General features: G+C 40.5%; 1 protein-coding gene across 3 annotated transcripts in view; it reads left to right on the forward strand.

Annotated features, from left to right (window-relative positions):
* IKZF4 (IKAROS family zinc finger 4) overlaps nt 1-15,183 on the forward strand; it is a 154,237-nt gene that overhangs the window by 117,153 nt on the left and 21,901 nt on the right. For all 3 annotated transcript variants that reach the window (XM_030196745.1, XM_030196747.1, XM_030196746.1), the window contains 2 exons: nt 10,502-10,651; nt 13,168-13,299. In XM_030196745.1, the coding sequence (XP_030052605.1) occupies nt 10,502-10,651; nt 13,168-13,299 (282 nt within the window). The remainder of the gene's footprint in view (nt 1-10,501; nt 10,652-13,167; nt 13,300-15,183) is intronic.

The raw sequence follows: 15,183 nt of genomic DNA on the forward strand, positions 1-15,183 counted from the left end.
AAATCCTGGGTGTTGGTGAAAAGCTAATGACTCCGTGAGTTTTGAGAGCAGGTTTTTGCATGTTTCAGCCATTTAGTGCAGTTCAGGAGGAGGTCAAATCAGAAGCTAGCTGAGATCTACTGATATAATTCTGTTGGAAATAATACTTTATACCAGTGATTTTCAGCCTTTTTCATCTTACGGTACACTTACAAGGTGCAAAAACTGTCAAGGCACACTGGAATCTAACCCATACCCATCCATCCCCCCTAAGATCTATTCCATCTCCACCCATACCTGTAATCTTCAGAAGTAGTTATTTCATTTAATTATGCTACTGAAATGCATTACAGCACCAATCTACCTACTGGAAACTGGAGCAGGATGGACTGTTACAGATTCCTACACAGACACCACATACCAGCAGAATCCTTCACCTCAGTTGCAAATGCAAACATGACTCTCACCTGATACAAAATAGGGAACTGCAAAAAAAAACTGAAAGCAGAGATAGCAGACTCTACATGTCTTGCAACATATAAAATAGAAAAATAGAAAGAAACACATGCCCTCCTGTACCATGCAAAATAAAGCCAACAGACATAAATTCTCAACATCAACATAATTCAGTCACTAAACTGAAAATAAAATCATTTTTCTATCTTTGTGGTCTGGAATACCAATCATCTTGTTCCCAATCTTTGGTTTTGCTTTCCTCTGTCTGTGCTCTTAACTCTGTTTTCAGGGCCTCCTTTCCATTTTGCAAGTTTTTTTCTCACCTAATGCCCTATGACTGGCACTGATCTTTCATGTTCAGCTTTCATCAATTTCTCTGCTGCTTCCTCAAATCTATCTTGATTTCCCTTTCTCTTCCCTTCATGTTCAGCTGGTCTCCCCTCTTCCCTTCCCCTATGTGCAGCATGTCTCCCCTCTTCCCCGTCCCTTTCCTTTATGTGCAACATAATCTCCCCTCTTCCCTTCTCTATATATGCAACATTTCACTCATTTTCTGCTATAGTATTGTCTCTCCTCCTCCTTTCCCTGCAGGTCCTGGAACCTCTCTCCTTACTCCCCCCCCCCCCCCCCCCCCAAGTTCAGACACCTGTTTCCCTCTCCACACCCCTTCTCTTCACCCAACTCATTGGATCTCTATCTTCCCTAACTGACCTCCTTGCAACATCTCTCTCCCTCCTTGCCCCTCATACAGAACCTTTCTCCTTCCTTGGCCCTTGTGTCAATCTTCAAAATTGTTTCACAGGTACTCTTTTCCATTTCTTCTCTCTTCTCTTGTCTTCTTCTTTTCCTTCTCTACATCCGTCTGCCACTGATGTATTTTTTTTCTACTCTGTCCTCTCCAGAACCTGCCCACTGTGTCCCCACCCTCCCCTCGTGTCCCTGCCCCTTCTACTGCCCAGCTCTTTCCCCTCATCCAAGAGCAGGTATCTCTCTTGATTTTTCTCTTTCCATCTTTGGGTCCAGCGACTTTCCCACTCTTCCCTCTGCTCACCTGCCTTCCTCTCCCCCTCCCCCCAGCATCTCTCTGTCTCGCCTTCCCTCCATTACTCCAGCCTACTACTACTACTACTTAACATTTCTAAAGCGCTACTAGGGTTACACAGCGCTGTACAATTTAACATGCGCTCAGGTATAAAACATAAGTAGATAATCTGAGTACACAGTAGAAAAATAGCGATTTGATTGTAGACAATATCAATCTCAAGTCATTCCGCTGGATTGATGATTATCCAGATAATGTTGGAGTTGATCCGGCGAATCGAAGGATTTAGTTGTGTTGTTGATGGTGATTGTCATACACACTGGGTAGTGGAGCCCATATCTAGCACCAATCGATTTCAGATGGGCTCTCATTTCCAGGAAGGATGTTCTTTTCCTTGCCATAGCTCTTGCCAGGTCAGAGACTATTAGAACCTTTTTCCTTTCAAGTTGGAGAGCAGGAGTGGTGTGAGCCACAATTTAACATGGAAGGACAGTCCCTGCTCGAAGAGCTTACAATCTAAAAAGACAAATGTACAGTTAATCAGATAGGTCAGACAGATTGGGGCAACCTATATGCCTCTGTCCCACTCTCTTTCTCACTGATCTCTCTCTTTATCTCCTCGTCACCTCCCACTTCCCAGCATCTCTCTCCTCCCCTGCCGTGTGGTCATGCTGTTTCCCTGCCCACCCTGTACTGCTCAGCTGATGGGCAACATTTTTCTCTTCTCTCCCCCACTAAGTTCAGGCCTCTTCCACCCACACCAGTGCTCCCTCCCTGAACCAACATCTTCTGCTCATGCCCCTCCAGAACCAGCATCTTTCGCCCACACCTGTGCCCTCTCCCCAAAACCGGCATCTTACACCCGTGCCCGTCCTCCTTAAGAATTGGCATCTTCCACTCTCCCCCCCCCCCCCAAAGGTGTAGAAATTATTTTTATGCCTCTCCTCCTCTCCCTGACCTTCTCATTCAATGCCAGCAGCATCGGCGATCCAGGCAGGCTGCTTCCCTGAAGCTGTTTTCTGCAGTTCCTGCCTATGTGGGGACAAGAAGTTACATCGGAGGAAGTGGGAGCTGCAGAAAGAAAGCTTCCAGGATTGGCCTGCCTTGATCGCTGACACTGCCAGTACTTAATGAAAAGGTTGGAAGAGCATTGGGGGAGGAGGAAAGGAATAAAATGTTGGCGGACCTCTGTGGGGAGAGTGCAGGTGAAAGATGCCGATTTGGAGGGGGGGGGGCATGGATAAAAGATGCCAGTTTGGGCGGGGGACATTCGGCACGGGTGGAAGATGCAGCATATCTCTGGAAGTGTGCTGTGGCACACCAGTTGGAAAACGCTGCTTTATACTGTCAGCTATTCCGATGCATGAGCTTATTACTTTGCGGTCAAGCTCCCTTATTCCATTGGATCATGAACCAGGCCAATTCCTACAGTTTAGATTCACAGGGTCAAGCAACAGTTTCTGCCAAAATGCTGGTTATAAGACTCAAAACTCTTCCAAGCCACAACTTATTCCTAGGCCACAGGGTGCTAGTGAGCTAGAGACAAGAATGGCAGCCTTAAGCAACTTGCTATAGAACATCGGCAATTTTCAGAACATTATCTACCTTTTTTTTTGGCTATACGACTTGTACTTAATGTCGGGTACAAGAGTACAAAAGCCTGATCCGCTTTCTTCTCAACAAATTGCTAAAAGATCTAAACACGATCCACCAACTTCTGAGAAAATGGCGCTGGGTTAGTTCTCCATGCTTTCTACCAATGCTGTACTTGATGAACTCAAATCTTTATGAAATCTTTCCTCTTGTCATTATGAAATGACTTGCAATTTAAAATCTGAACTTGCAGCTATTTCAGCCTCTTTAGCTGCATTTCAATTAAGATTAATTAATGTGGAACATAAAACCGATCAAACCGTGTTACAAACAGCACAACACCAGGAAACTCCTGACAAACGTTTCAAAAAACTTGAGCTACAGTTGGAGGACTTAGCCAACAGATCCCGCCAGAATAACATAAGAATACTGGGTATAAAAGAAGCAGTTGAAGGCTCCAATATGATTGCATTTCTTACCAAATTAATTCCAGCTTTATTGAATTTCACCTTTGACCTGCCATTTAAATTCGAACAAGCTCATCGTGCTCCATCTTGTATGAGGCCCAAACCAGTCCTAGGCTGGTGGTTGCTAAACTTCTGCACTTTCAACACATGCTTCAGATCCTGTCAGTGGCTCACACCACTCCTGCTCTCCAACTTGAAAGGAAAAAGGTTTTAATAGTCTCTGACCTGGAAAGAGCTATGGCAAGGAAAAGAACATCCTTCCTGGAAATGAGAGCCCATCTGAAATCGATTGGTGCTAGATATGGGCTCCACTACCCAGTGTGTATGACAATCACCATCAACAACACAACTAAATCCTTCGATTCGCCGGATCAACTCCAACATTATCTGGATAATCATCAATCCAGCGGAATGACTTGAGATTGATATTGTCTACAATCAAATCGCTATTTTTCTACTGTGTACTCAGATTATCTACTTATGTTTTATACCTGAGCGCAGAATTCTCCCTTTTATCTTCAGATCAACGTGATTATCAGCTTCTGTTTTGATTCTGCATTCCAACTCAAGGAATGATGGACCCAATGATCCCCAACCCTGTAAGAACCTTGACAAGTAATCGAAATTCTTACTTAAAAGAGAGCCCATTTGGAATTGATCGAAAATAACTTCGGGCTCCAATTCCCAGCGTACGTGAAAATAACATCAACAACTCTATTCAATCCTCTGAATTGCCGAACTAATTATTCAATCCTCTGAATTGCCGAACTAATTTTGATCACCTTCAATATTATGTAGATATTTTTCAATTCAGCACTATGTCTTGATTTTTATAACTGGAAATCTTCTCCAATTACATAGCTGCCTCTCTACTGTGAACTCCAGTTATTCTATTATAGAAATGTTCCTGTCTACAGACCCTTTCCTTTTTGTTCCTTATTAACATGACCTCCAGCTCTTATGTTGTTTTGTGCATTCTCATGTTCCCTCTTCCTTCCCCTTCCCCCCTCTCCCCCTTTTGTTTTTCTCTCCCCTTTTTTGGTTTACTATTTAAATATGTTGTTACACAATTAATGTTCAATTATATTAATTGCTCAATCTTATTCTTATAGATACTTAGGAGACTGTTACTTAGATGCATTGATCCCTGCCCCTAGCCTCAAAATTTGTGATGATTTTCTCCGCACCTTAGGCTGAGCATATTTATGTTCTACCAGCCTTTTTCATCTTACAGCACTCAACCTGTTTCAAGGATTGTCTTTTCTCATTCTTACTGCTTACCTCTCTAATGGTACTATGTTTGAGCCTATTTTGTCTCATGTTTTTCTATAACAAATGTATTTGGTATCACAAACTTTACCATGTACATTAATCTCATGGAATGTGAATGGTTTGACACCCGGTTAAAAGAAAAAAGATTTTTAATCTTTCAAACCCACTATAATTTTTCTTCAGGAAACTCACTTACCAAATCTTTCTCACTATATAGGCAATTTCCCATGAATATCCAAAACTATTGACTTTCCTTCAATAGGAAAAAAAAAGGGGTGTCTCAATCCTATTCCATAAAGACTTCTAGTTTCAGACTCTTGATCAAAAGATTGATTATGAAGGTAGATGGGTAATCCTGAAACTGGAGGTCTCATCTGTACAATTTCTCATTTCAAATTTGTATGCTCCTAACAGCGATTCCCCTGAATTTTTTGTTTCTTTTTTTCAGCATTTGTCAGACTTTGGATCCTTGCCTCCCACTAGATCCATGGTTAGACAAAAACTCGGGTAATATGAGCAATCAGTCTAAAGCTCATATCACATTATAATCTCTCATTAGTCAGTTTAATTTAGTTGATCCTTGAGGCTTTTACATCCCAATTACAGAGATACGCACTACTCTGCCCCTCATAACTGTTTCTCTTGCTTAGACTATTTTCTCATCTCTGCACCCTCACTATCTAACATTTTAGATTCCAAAATCCATGCTTCAGTACTCTCAGATCACTCACCAATTACCTTAGCTCTCTCTGACCATATTTCTAATCCATCTTGCTCTCCAGTTTGGAGACTTAACATGAATATGCTCACTGATGAGAATATTCAAAAATGCCTTGCTAAATTCATTGATGATTTTTTCAAACCAATAATACTCCAGATCTAAAACCCTTAACCATTTGGGAAGCCTTTAAGGTGACTTTAAAAAGTGAGCTTATTTCCATATCTTCGCAATTAAACAGAGAAAAAGGCACAATTAAAAGATATTGAACATCTTGTCATCTGGGTAGCGTACTGTATTTTGTAACCTAATAAGACAATTGTTGAGTCAAGCTGTTTGAGCCGCTGGATTGTTAACTACTGGGAACCATAGGTTAGAGGGAGGGGGGGGGGGGGAGAAAAGGCAAAATCATTGATGATTAATGAGGCCTGATCTCTACATTTATGTTCACAAGCATATCGCAATACTTAAAGGCCAGCTTTGAATGGTTATGGTTCTGTTTAATGCATTTATCATCAATAAAATTATTGAAACCTAAAAGATATTGAACATCAAATAAAAGAAACTGACCAGTTAACTTTTATCAACTCCCAACAATACCCTCAATAATAATCTATATCATTTAAAATTCTCATTCAACAAATTAGCTAGTGACTCAGCACATGCTGAGCTTCTGCTTCAGAAAAACAAATATTACCTCGAAGGAGTAGTAAAATTCTGGCTAATTATCTGGAAAAAAAAAAGTGAAGTTCAAATCCCAGCCATTAAAAATGAAAATCAGGATATTAAGACATCTTATAAAGATATCTCAAATATTTTTCATAACTTTTATACTAAACTATACTGACCTGAATTTCACTGTACTAATCTTGAAATAGACCAATTTCTCAACCCCTTACATAGACCTGAATGGTCTGAATATGACAATTTCATTCTTAGTACAGCTTTCAAGGCTGATGAAGTCTCACGAGCCCTAAAACAATTATCCTGTAGAAAGTCTCCTGGTCCAGATAGACTTCCCCTCTGAATTCTTTAAACTTTTTCAGCATTCCTTATTACCACACTTAACAGCCCTATTCAACTCTCTTCCCAACTCTGATATTTGCACCAGTCATTTCACAGATGCCCTTATTACAGTCATACCAAAACCCAATAAAAGTTCCTTAGAGGTTCACATCTACCGCCCAATTTCATTATTAAACATTGACTATAAAATATATGCAAAAATACTTGCTAATCGTCTTAAGTGTCATCGCCAAAATTATTTCACCTACTCAGGTTGGCCATTTGAACTAGCAAAAAAATCTCATCATCCTGTCATAGCCTTATCATTGGATGCAGAAAAGGCTTTTGACAGGGTCGAATGGCTATACTTTTCCTTATCTTGTGTTGGTTTGGAGCTCATCCAAACTTTATAAATAAAGTTAAAATTTTATATGCCAACCCTTCTGCACAAATTATAGCTAACAATATATTGTCTAATCCTATACAGTTAAAAAGAGGAACTCAGCAAGGTTGTCCCCTCTCCGCCTATTTGTTTAATATTGCTCTTGAACCATTATTGCTAGCTATTAAGGCACGTAATGATATGTCAGGCTTATCAATACAGTCTAATCCTTCCTCCTCATCTCCTATTACATATAAATTCACTGCTTAGGCTGATGACATTCTGCTATATATTCAAAATCCGACTACTTCTCTCCCTCCATAATTTGATTTAATTACCACTTTCTCAACCTTCTCAGGCTATAAAATCAACCAATCTAAGACTGAAGTGTTACCTCTTAATGTTCATGCTCACCCTGATATGATTAAACCTTTTGGTCTCCTATGGTCACCTACAAAATTAAAATATCTTGGCATTTCCTTATTTACAACCCTACAGGAAACAATTCTAAACAATAGTGATGATATCATACACTATATAAAATCCCTATTGTCTACCTGGCACCCACTACATTTATCCTGGTGGGGTAGACTAGAGATAACAAAAGAGGTCCAAAAAATTCCACAAAAGTCCAACACAGAAAAGAAACAAGTGGAAAAACAACTTCAAGGGATCAATCCAAGACAAGAGATAAGATGCTCCAAAAAAAACTTTATTGTGGACCCAACACGGTCCGTGTTTCGGTTTTTGAAAAAACCTTCATCAGGGGTCTATAACATAACAACAAAAATATAAAATAACAAAACACATATATAATTAAATGAAAGAAAGATATAAACAAATTAAATCACATGTATTACAATCAATTTTAAAATTGATTGTAATACATGTGATTTAATTTGTTTATATCTTTCTTTCATTTAATTATATATGTGTTTTGTTATTTTATATTTTTGTTGTTATGTTATAGACCCCTGATGAAGGTTTTTTCAAAAACCGAAACACGGACCGTGTTGGGTCCACAATAAAGTTTTTTTTGGAGCATCTTATCTCTTGTCTTGGATTGATCCCTTGAAGTTGTTTTTCCACTTGTTTCTTTTCTGGGGTAGACTAGAGACCATTAAAATGATGGTATCTCCAAAAATCAGCTTTATACTCAGCATGATTCCAGTATTATTCTCACCTGTCTTTTATTTTTAAAAAAACAAAATAGAAAGATTACTTTCCTCCTTCCTATGGAATTCCACGCCTCCTAAAATATCACTCATCAAATTGAAAGCCCCAAAAGAAAATTTGGGGGTGTTCTTTCCTAACTTTCTCCTTTATCATAAATCTTTTATAGTTCAGCAAGGACTTCAGTGGCTTGTTCCTGACTTAACTGAATATATATCTCTTTGGTTCACCTTAGAAAAATTATTGTTGTACCCAGTTCCTTTCTCTCTAATGCCCACTGCTATGCTACCTGTAACTAATATGACAAACTTAATACTTGTTAATACACACAAATGCCTCCTTGATTTTGATAATGTATTAGAGTTCCCGCTCTCTGCCTCCTTTCTTGCCTCTCTTGGTTTAATCCCAAACTCCTTATTAATAGCTCCATATTTTTTAAAAACTTGGTCCATCTGAAATATATGGACACTTGCAGATATATGTTATACAACCACCAAAAAATTATTATTTGACAAATTGGAAACTAAATTTTCTTTACCTCCCTCATGTTACTTTCCATGGTTTCAATTGAGTCATTGTTTCTCCTCCTCTAAGCTTCTCCCTCAAACCTGTAATAGTCAACCCTCTCTACCAGATTTGGCAAGTACTTTATATGACGAGGGTCATGCGGCGTCTTCCATATATAAGATACTACTGAAACCTTCTCAAAATGCAAATAACTCTATTGTCCACTTCTGGGAACTTGAGTCTGGTTTCTCATTAGAAAATACCTCATGTAATTCTCGTGTACAAACAATTCTCAGACCTCTGTCTTTTTTTTTTTTTTTTTTTTGTTACATTTGTACCCCGCGCTTTCCCACTCATGGCAGGCTCAATGCGGCTTACATGGGGCAATGGAGGGTTAAGTGACTTACCCAGAGTCACAAGGAGCTGCCTGTGCCGGGAATCGAACTCAGTTCCTCAGTTCCCCAGGACCAAAGTCCACCACCCTAACCACTAGGCCACTCCTCTCTGTCTTCAGCCAGCATACTGTAATCAATATTTTTCTTCTATCAAAAGACTAATTGGACCCAAGAAAACTCCACTCTACTGGATTATTGTCCTGTAATACATGTTGGCATTACAAATTAAAACCTGGTACTTTACTTCATATGATATATAAATGTCCTTTGATACAGACATTCTGGTCTTCAATATGGAGTACTATCTCTGCAATTTTCCGTTTTGAAATTCCACTTTCAACTCAACTAATTATTTTTAAATCAGCTGCCATCAAAGTGACTTTACCTGATCATCAGAGACAACTGATAGACATCTTAATAACTATTGAGCAGAGACTTGTATTGACCAACTGGAAAGATGTATCATTGCTTAACCCACGGCCCTCCCCTCCCCGACACTGGTCCCGCCCAGACTCCACCCTTGCAGCTCTCACATCTCACTTTGGTCTTACCACTCTGCCCAGGTCAAAAATCAAAATAAATACCCAGTTGTTTGTAGGTTGCTCATTTCCAAAAGAAAACAAATTAACAACATTAAGAACATATCTCTATTTGTGTATTCTCTTCAGGGTCAGGTCAGTCCCTTTCACTCCAGGTTTCCCATCCTCCTCTGCATCCTGTTTCTGTGGCTCTACCCCTCCTCTCCTTCTGGATTCTTCAGTTTCCAGCCCCCACCCCTTGGGTAGCTCTTCCTTATGTCCCCATACCTTAGGTTTAGGGATCCTATAGAGCCCTCCCTCTGGGTTGATTCTCTCTGTCCATCTACTCCTATCTCAGCAGGGCAGTTCCTGTAGACATTCTGCAGCATTTATCCTTCCTAAGTCCCTAGTATCTTCTACATAGGCAAGGATTCTAGCACAGTCCTATCTGCCTCACAATACCTAAGGTGACTGCATTCAGTGGGATAAAATGAGGCACGCTAGAACCTCAGATGAGAGCCAGAGATCCTTGTCATGGCATCACAAACATATGCATCTTGGAGAAGAGAGAAGCAGTATCGCTGCTAATGTAATTAGCCAGTTCCATGCACAGAGAAGTGGTGGCTTGTGTAACGTATACAAGGTGTGGCAAAGCTGAGCTGAAAACTGTAGAGTGCCAGTAGCTCCAGATTTTTACCATAGTTGCTAGGTGCATGGAGAATGGTTGGTTCACCCCCATGCTGATCCCCAGGGAATGAAGCACTTTATAACTTGGTTTGTTTAGTCACAGTCCCACGGGATCATGAATTGAATAGCTATACCTTACCATTCTACAAAAGAATTCTTTGTCAGAGGGCAAGTTTTGCAGTGTGTGATCTCATGATTTTTAAGTGATCTCAGCATTTATAACCTCTGCCTGGCTGGTGTGATCCTGACCTGCCTTTTAGCTTTAATATCCGTTTTTATGGGCAGGATCTGTTTTCATTTTTTCCAGTCTCCTCCCCCACAGTCGGCAAGCCCTACAAGTGCAACTACTGCGGCCGCAGCTACAAGCAGCAGAACACGCTGGAGGAGCACAAGGAGCGATGCCACACATACCTGCAGAGTCTTAACACCGAGCCCCAGCACCTGAGTGCCCAGCAAGGTGGGTTTTGGCACAGTCACCAGCACCTCCCTCCTGCCCCTAAATTCGCTCCCAGCTATCCCAGCTTGGCTTTTGGTGTGTGTTTTCACTGGGGACTATAGAGTGTGGTATATAGCTGAGCAATTTGTTATGACAACTTAACCTGCTTTACTCTGCAGATAGTGGTTGAATATCATTGCTATCTGTGAACTAAGGTGGAATGCCTGAGCACCACTCTGGCACTATATAGATACCGCAGCTCAATTACTTTTTACAGTATCTAGATATGAGAGGGTGACCCCAATGCTTATGAAGCTGCACTGTCTGCCAGTGAAGGCACACTACATATTTAAACTCTGTTCTTTAACTGTTCTTATTTTATATGGTATAGCACTGAACTATGTGAAGGAATTAGTTAACCCTCCAGAAACTGTGTTATGATCAAGAGAATTCATGATTTTACACTTTCCAATTTGCAGGAAAATAGTATATAAGTCAATATAAGAAAAAAAAATATATATATATACTCTGCTTCTTTTTCTTTCAGTCTACCAAATGGTGGAATCTGTTACCAAGTAAATTATATCGTGTTCATATGCAACTACAAACCTTTTAATTTAAAAAGCTTGTGTTAAATGAATAGTTGATTAAATAGGTTATCTTCTTTAAGTACAATTCTCCCTTTTAAATTATTAAAAGATGAATTTCTTGCAGTTTCTGGGGTGTATTAGCTACCTTTCATGTTATCTATAGGTCCACACTAAAGTTGTGTTAGCTATTTTCTTCTGATACTTTTGACAATAATTGTAAGCCACATCGAACTCAAGAGGTCAAACGTGGGATACAAGTGTCAAAGGAAAGTGAATTTTCGATGGAACTGTCCATATACTGCCACTGAAAACTTACGACTAAGTGATTACACATTTAGCAGCTGCTGCTAAACAGAAGCCCCTTTGGATCATTTGGTCATTAGTACCTGTAGTAATGAGCAAGTTATAAGTTCAGTATTACTTCATATTATTTGAAGGAGGGGGAGGTGTTCTACAGCTTGAGCCATTGACATAAATTCCAGCTAAGCAGTTTCTGTGATGCAGGGGGCCTCTTATACTCCCTTCCATATTGTCTGAGATGGATCCATCACGCTCTGGGGGTACTTAATGTGAACATTTGTCACTGACTTGTTCTGCAACATTTGTGTGGCGAGACGCCAGGGAGCCCAGCATTGTGCTTTTGAACATGCCTCCTGATGTGATTTAGCACAAGTCAAGCACATTTAATGTAGAGTTAGCTGTTGCTGTCACATGGGAAGAGGACCCTGAAAAACCACAAGTCTCCTCTGTGTCTTCTGCAATTCTTCCCAGTCAGCCTTCTGGGAAAACCCCACTCCATTGTAAAAATAGGAGATAAACAGAATTTCAGGGAAGATTTTATGAACTATTCCCAATCTCATGGGCTCTGTATACTCATACAGTCCTGTCTCACAAATAGTTTGACTAATCATCTTATTATTGATTATAATTTAGCTCCATCACTGTCTGCTAGCAGTACACCTTCAGGCTCATTTTCAAAGCACTTAGCCTCCCAAAGTTCCATAGAAACCTATGGAACTTAGCCTCCCAAAGTGCTTTGAAAATATGCCTCCTTGTCTATACATATGTGTAGCCCTCTTTCTGCCGATAAATGGATTCTGAAAAAAACTCCATTTATACACTTTCATTAAGTATATAAAGATCTCAATGATGTTGGTTCCAATATCTACTGAGCCAGCTGGAGCGTTTCTTTCCAAACATTTGAGTGGAAACCAAACTCCCATTGCAGTTGGATAGACATTGTTAAATATTGGAAAGACAAGGCTGATGTGTTACCCAGTGGTTATTCCTGGTTAGGCTGGTTTAAATTTACCTGCTGGTTTCATTCTTTCGCCTGCGGGGATGCCACTTGAAAGTTGAGGGCTGTTAGCGACTTTAGCCTCAGTCCCCCTTGGTACCAAGCTTACATGTCCCCTGAACTCATTCACCTGAAAAGTAGTGTGGAAGGTAGTGTTCAAATAAGCATTCCAAGAAGCCCAGTCTGCTTACAGGATTCAGTAGTTGTCGTCAGATATTTTTGGAAGCATAACAGAGTTAGATTGTTAGGACCAGTCAGAGCTCACTAATCATCCAATATCTGGACCCGATTACAGCTTATCAGTACAGTCCAGTATCCTAAACCAGTGGCCTGTAATAGAAATTCTACTGTGATCCTCAGGAAGATTGCCATTTCAGAGGAGAGAACAGTAACTCAGTCTGTCCTGCACTGCATGGAAGGATTTGCAAGCTTTAGTTTAGGAGAATCAGAACTACAGCTCTTAGAATTCAATGAGAAGAGATGTTAAATCTCATTTGGGAAAGAAAAAAAAGTCAGCTGAAACCAGATTGGCTTAATATATCTTTGATCATATAAAGCAATCTGGTAACTCAGTGTAGGTCAGCTGCACTTGAGGTTTGACAGGAATTCCCCATGGGTGATTTCTGAATGGGTTTTCCTTCCCTTGTCAGGCGAGGAGATGCGTGACCTGGAGCTGGTACCGGATTCCCTGCTTCACCCCTCCTCAGACCGGCCATCTTTTATTGACCAACTAACTAACAGCCTCACCAAACGGAAGCGATCTACTCCTCAGAAATTTGTGGGTAAGGGTACACATATCCTTCCTAAAGTTAGCTTCCCTCAAACTGGATTGGCAGGTTGTGGGGAGGGGGAGATGTATTCATGAAAAGCCAACATGACCCCTACCCTCTTTTAGAAATCACTGGCAACAGTAAAGTGTTGTGTCATTCATTTTCACAGTCATCAGGGTCACACTGTGGTACAGCCCAGTATCCTCCTTTTTCCTGCATCTCTACTGAGCACAGGAGTCCCCAATCTGTGCTGTAGTGTCACAGGGCTGTTGCTGTCCTCCTGTGGCAGTTAAGTTCGCAATTTCCAGGAGGCCAGTTAGAAAAAGGGAACAACCCAAATATTGTCCCCTCATAGAACCACACCCAGAGTGCAGGTTCCAGCTATCAGCAGTGGTTGGTTATGTTCTCCCACTTCAGAAATAAGCTGTGTTGCTGATGATGCTGCCAGTGTCCATAAGCTAACCCTCTGAGAAATGAGCTATGCCAGTAGAGCTAAACAGATCATTAAGTGGACCCCTACTTATAATACTGGGTTGGTAGTTTTGGAGAAGGGCAGTTGAGATCTGAGTACTTAATAGCCTATCCACAGCAGGAAGTGCGCCATCCAGGATGGCTGCCTGTATGTAGATCCAGACCCTGTTATGTGAATGTGTCAGTAAAGAGAGCTCTTCTGCCAATTGTACAGCCCTGCCAAGGAAAACAAGGTAGTAAGAACGCTTTGCCTACCCTCTTGCTGCAGAACAACTAGAACTACCATTGTTTTCAAAACATAAAACAACTTCCAGCAACCCTTGAACATCCCAAGTTTCCATTTTGCAGTCTTCATAATAAGCCATTAACAACTGCAGTCTGTAGGGATAACTTTATTTATGGAGTATGTTACTGCTTGGTTACATAAACAGAAAGTGATATAGTATTATCATCAGTATATGGAAGTGATCTCATTCCTCCACCCATAACCAAAAATAACATTATTACCAAGAAGAAAACTGGAAATTCTATACCCAAAAAGCAAAAACGGCTTTAAATCTCTAAGAGATCATATTCCATACATTCATCTGCTTGTTCCACATATCCCAAGATAGATTTCAGGTTGGCAATCCATTGCTTATATACAGCACCTCCAGATGTTTTCCATTTTTATACAGTTGTGCTTTGTATACCGGTTAGTTCTCATGCATGAAGCAGCTTTACATGTTCATCAATGCATGTAATTCGACTCTGGTAAAAGGCATGTCTTAGGAGCCCTAAAATAGCTCTCCACCCTCTGATAGTGTCTTTACTCCTTAAGCCCAATAATGTTGCCTCCTTTGCCATGTCCCCATCACAGGAAAGAAGTCTGCTTTGGGATCTTACAATATAGCATACATCTAACATATCCCAGAGCATCTTAGTCTTTCATGTGTCAAGCATGTTTAGAAACAAATGTAATAAGTATTTTCTCCATAAACACAAAACAGGGCAAATCCTGTCAGTATATCTGGCCTTAAAATTTATTACTCTGCTAATCATTTGCCATTGCCAGATTCAGAAATTCCCTAAACAGCTTTTTTTTTTTTTAAGTTGTGTTTTAAAAAACAATGGAGAAGATCAAAATATAGAAAACAAGCAGTCCAGAAAAAAGCACAAAGGGCTGTCAAAAATGGAACAAGTGTACTTTAATAGTGACCCGACACGGGCTGTGTTTCTGCGTCAACAAACGCCTGTCTCAGGAGTCAATTACTAAATGCGTGAATTTCTAGTAGTGGCACAATCTCTCTATATAAAACGCACCTCCAACATTCTGAAGCCTCCACAAGTCCCAACATTCTAAATGCATGGTGGTGAAACCAGGAATTCGCCCATGAGTGTTGGCCCCGCCCCCTGCATCAGACGTCATGACGTCGAGGGCGGACC

The sequence above is a fragment of the Microcaecilia unicolor genome, chromosome 3 (genome assembly GCF_901765095.1).
Source record: "Microcaecilia unicolor chromosome 3, aMicUni1.1, whole genome shotgun sequence".
Classification (NCBI taxonomy): domain Eukaryota; kingdom Metazoa; phylum Chordata; class Amphibia; order Gymnophiona; family Siphonopidae; genus Microcaecilia; species Microcaecilia unicolor.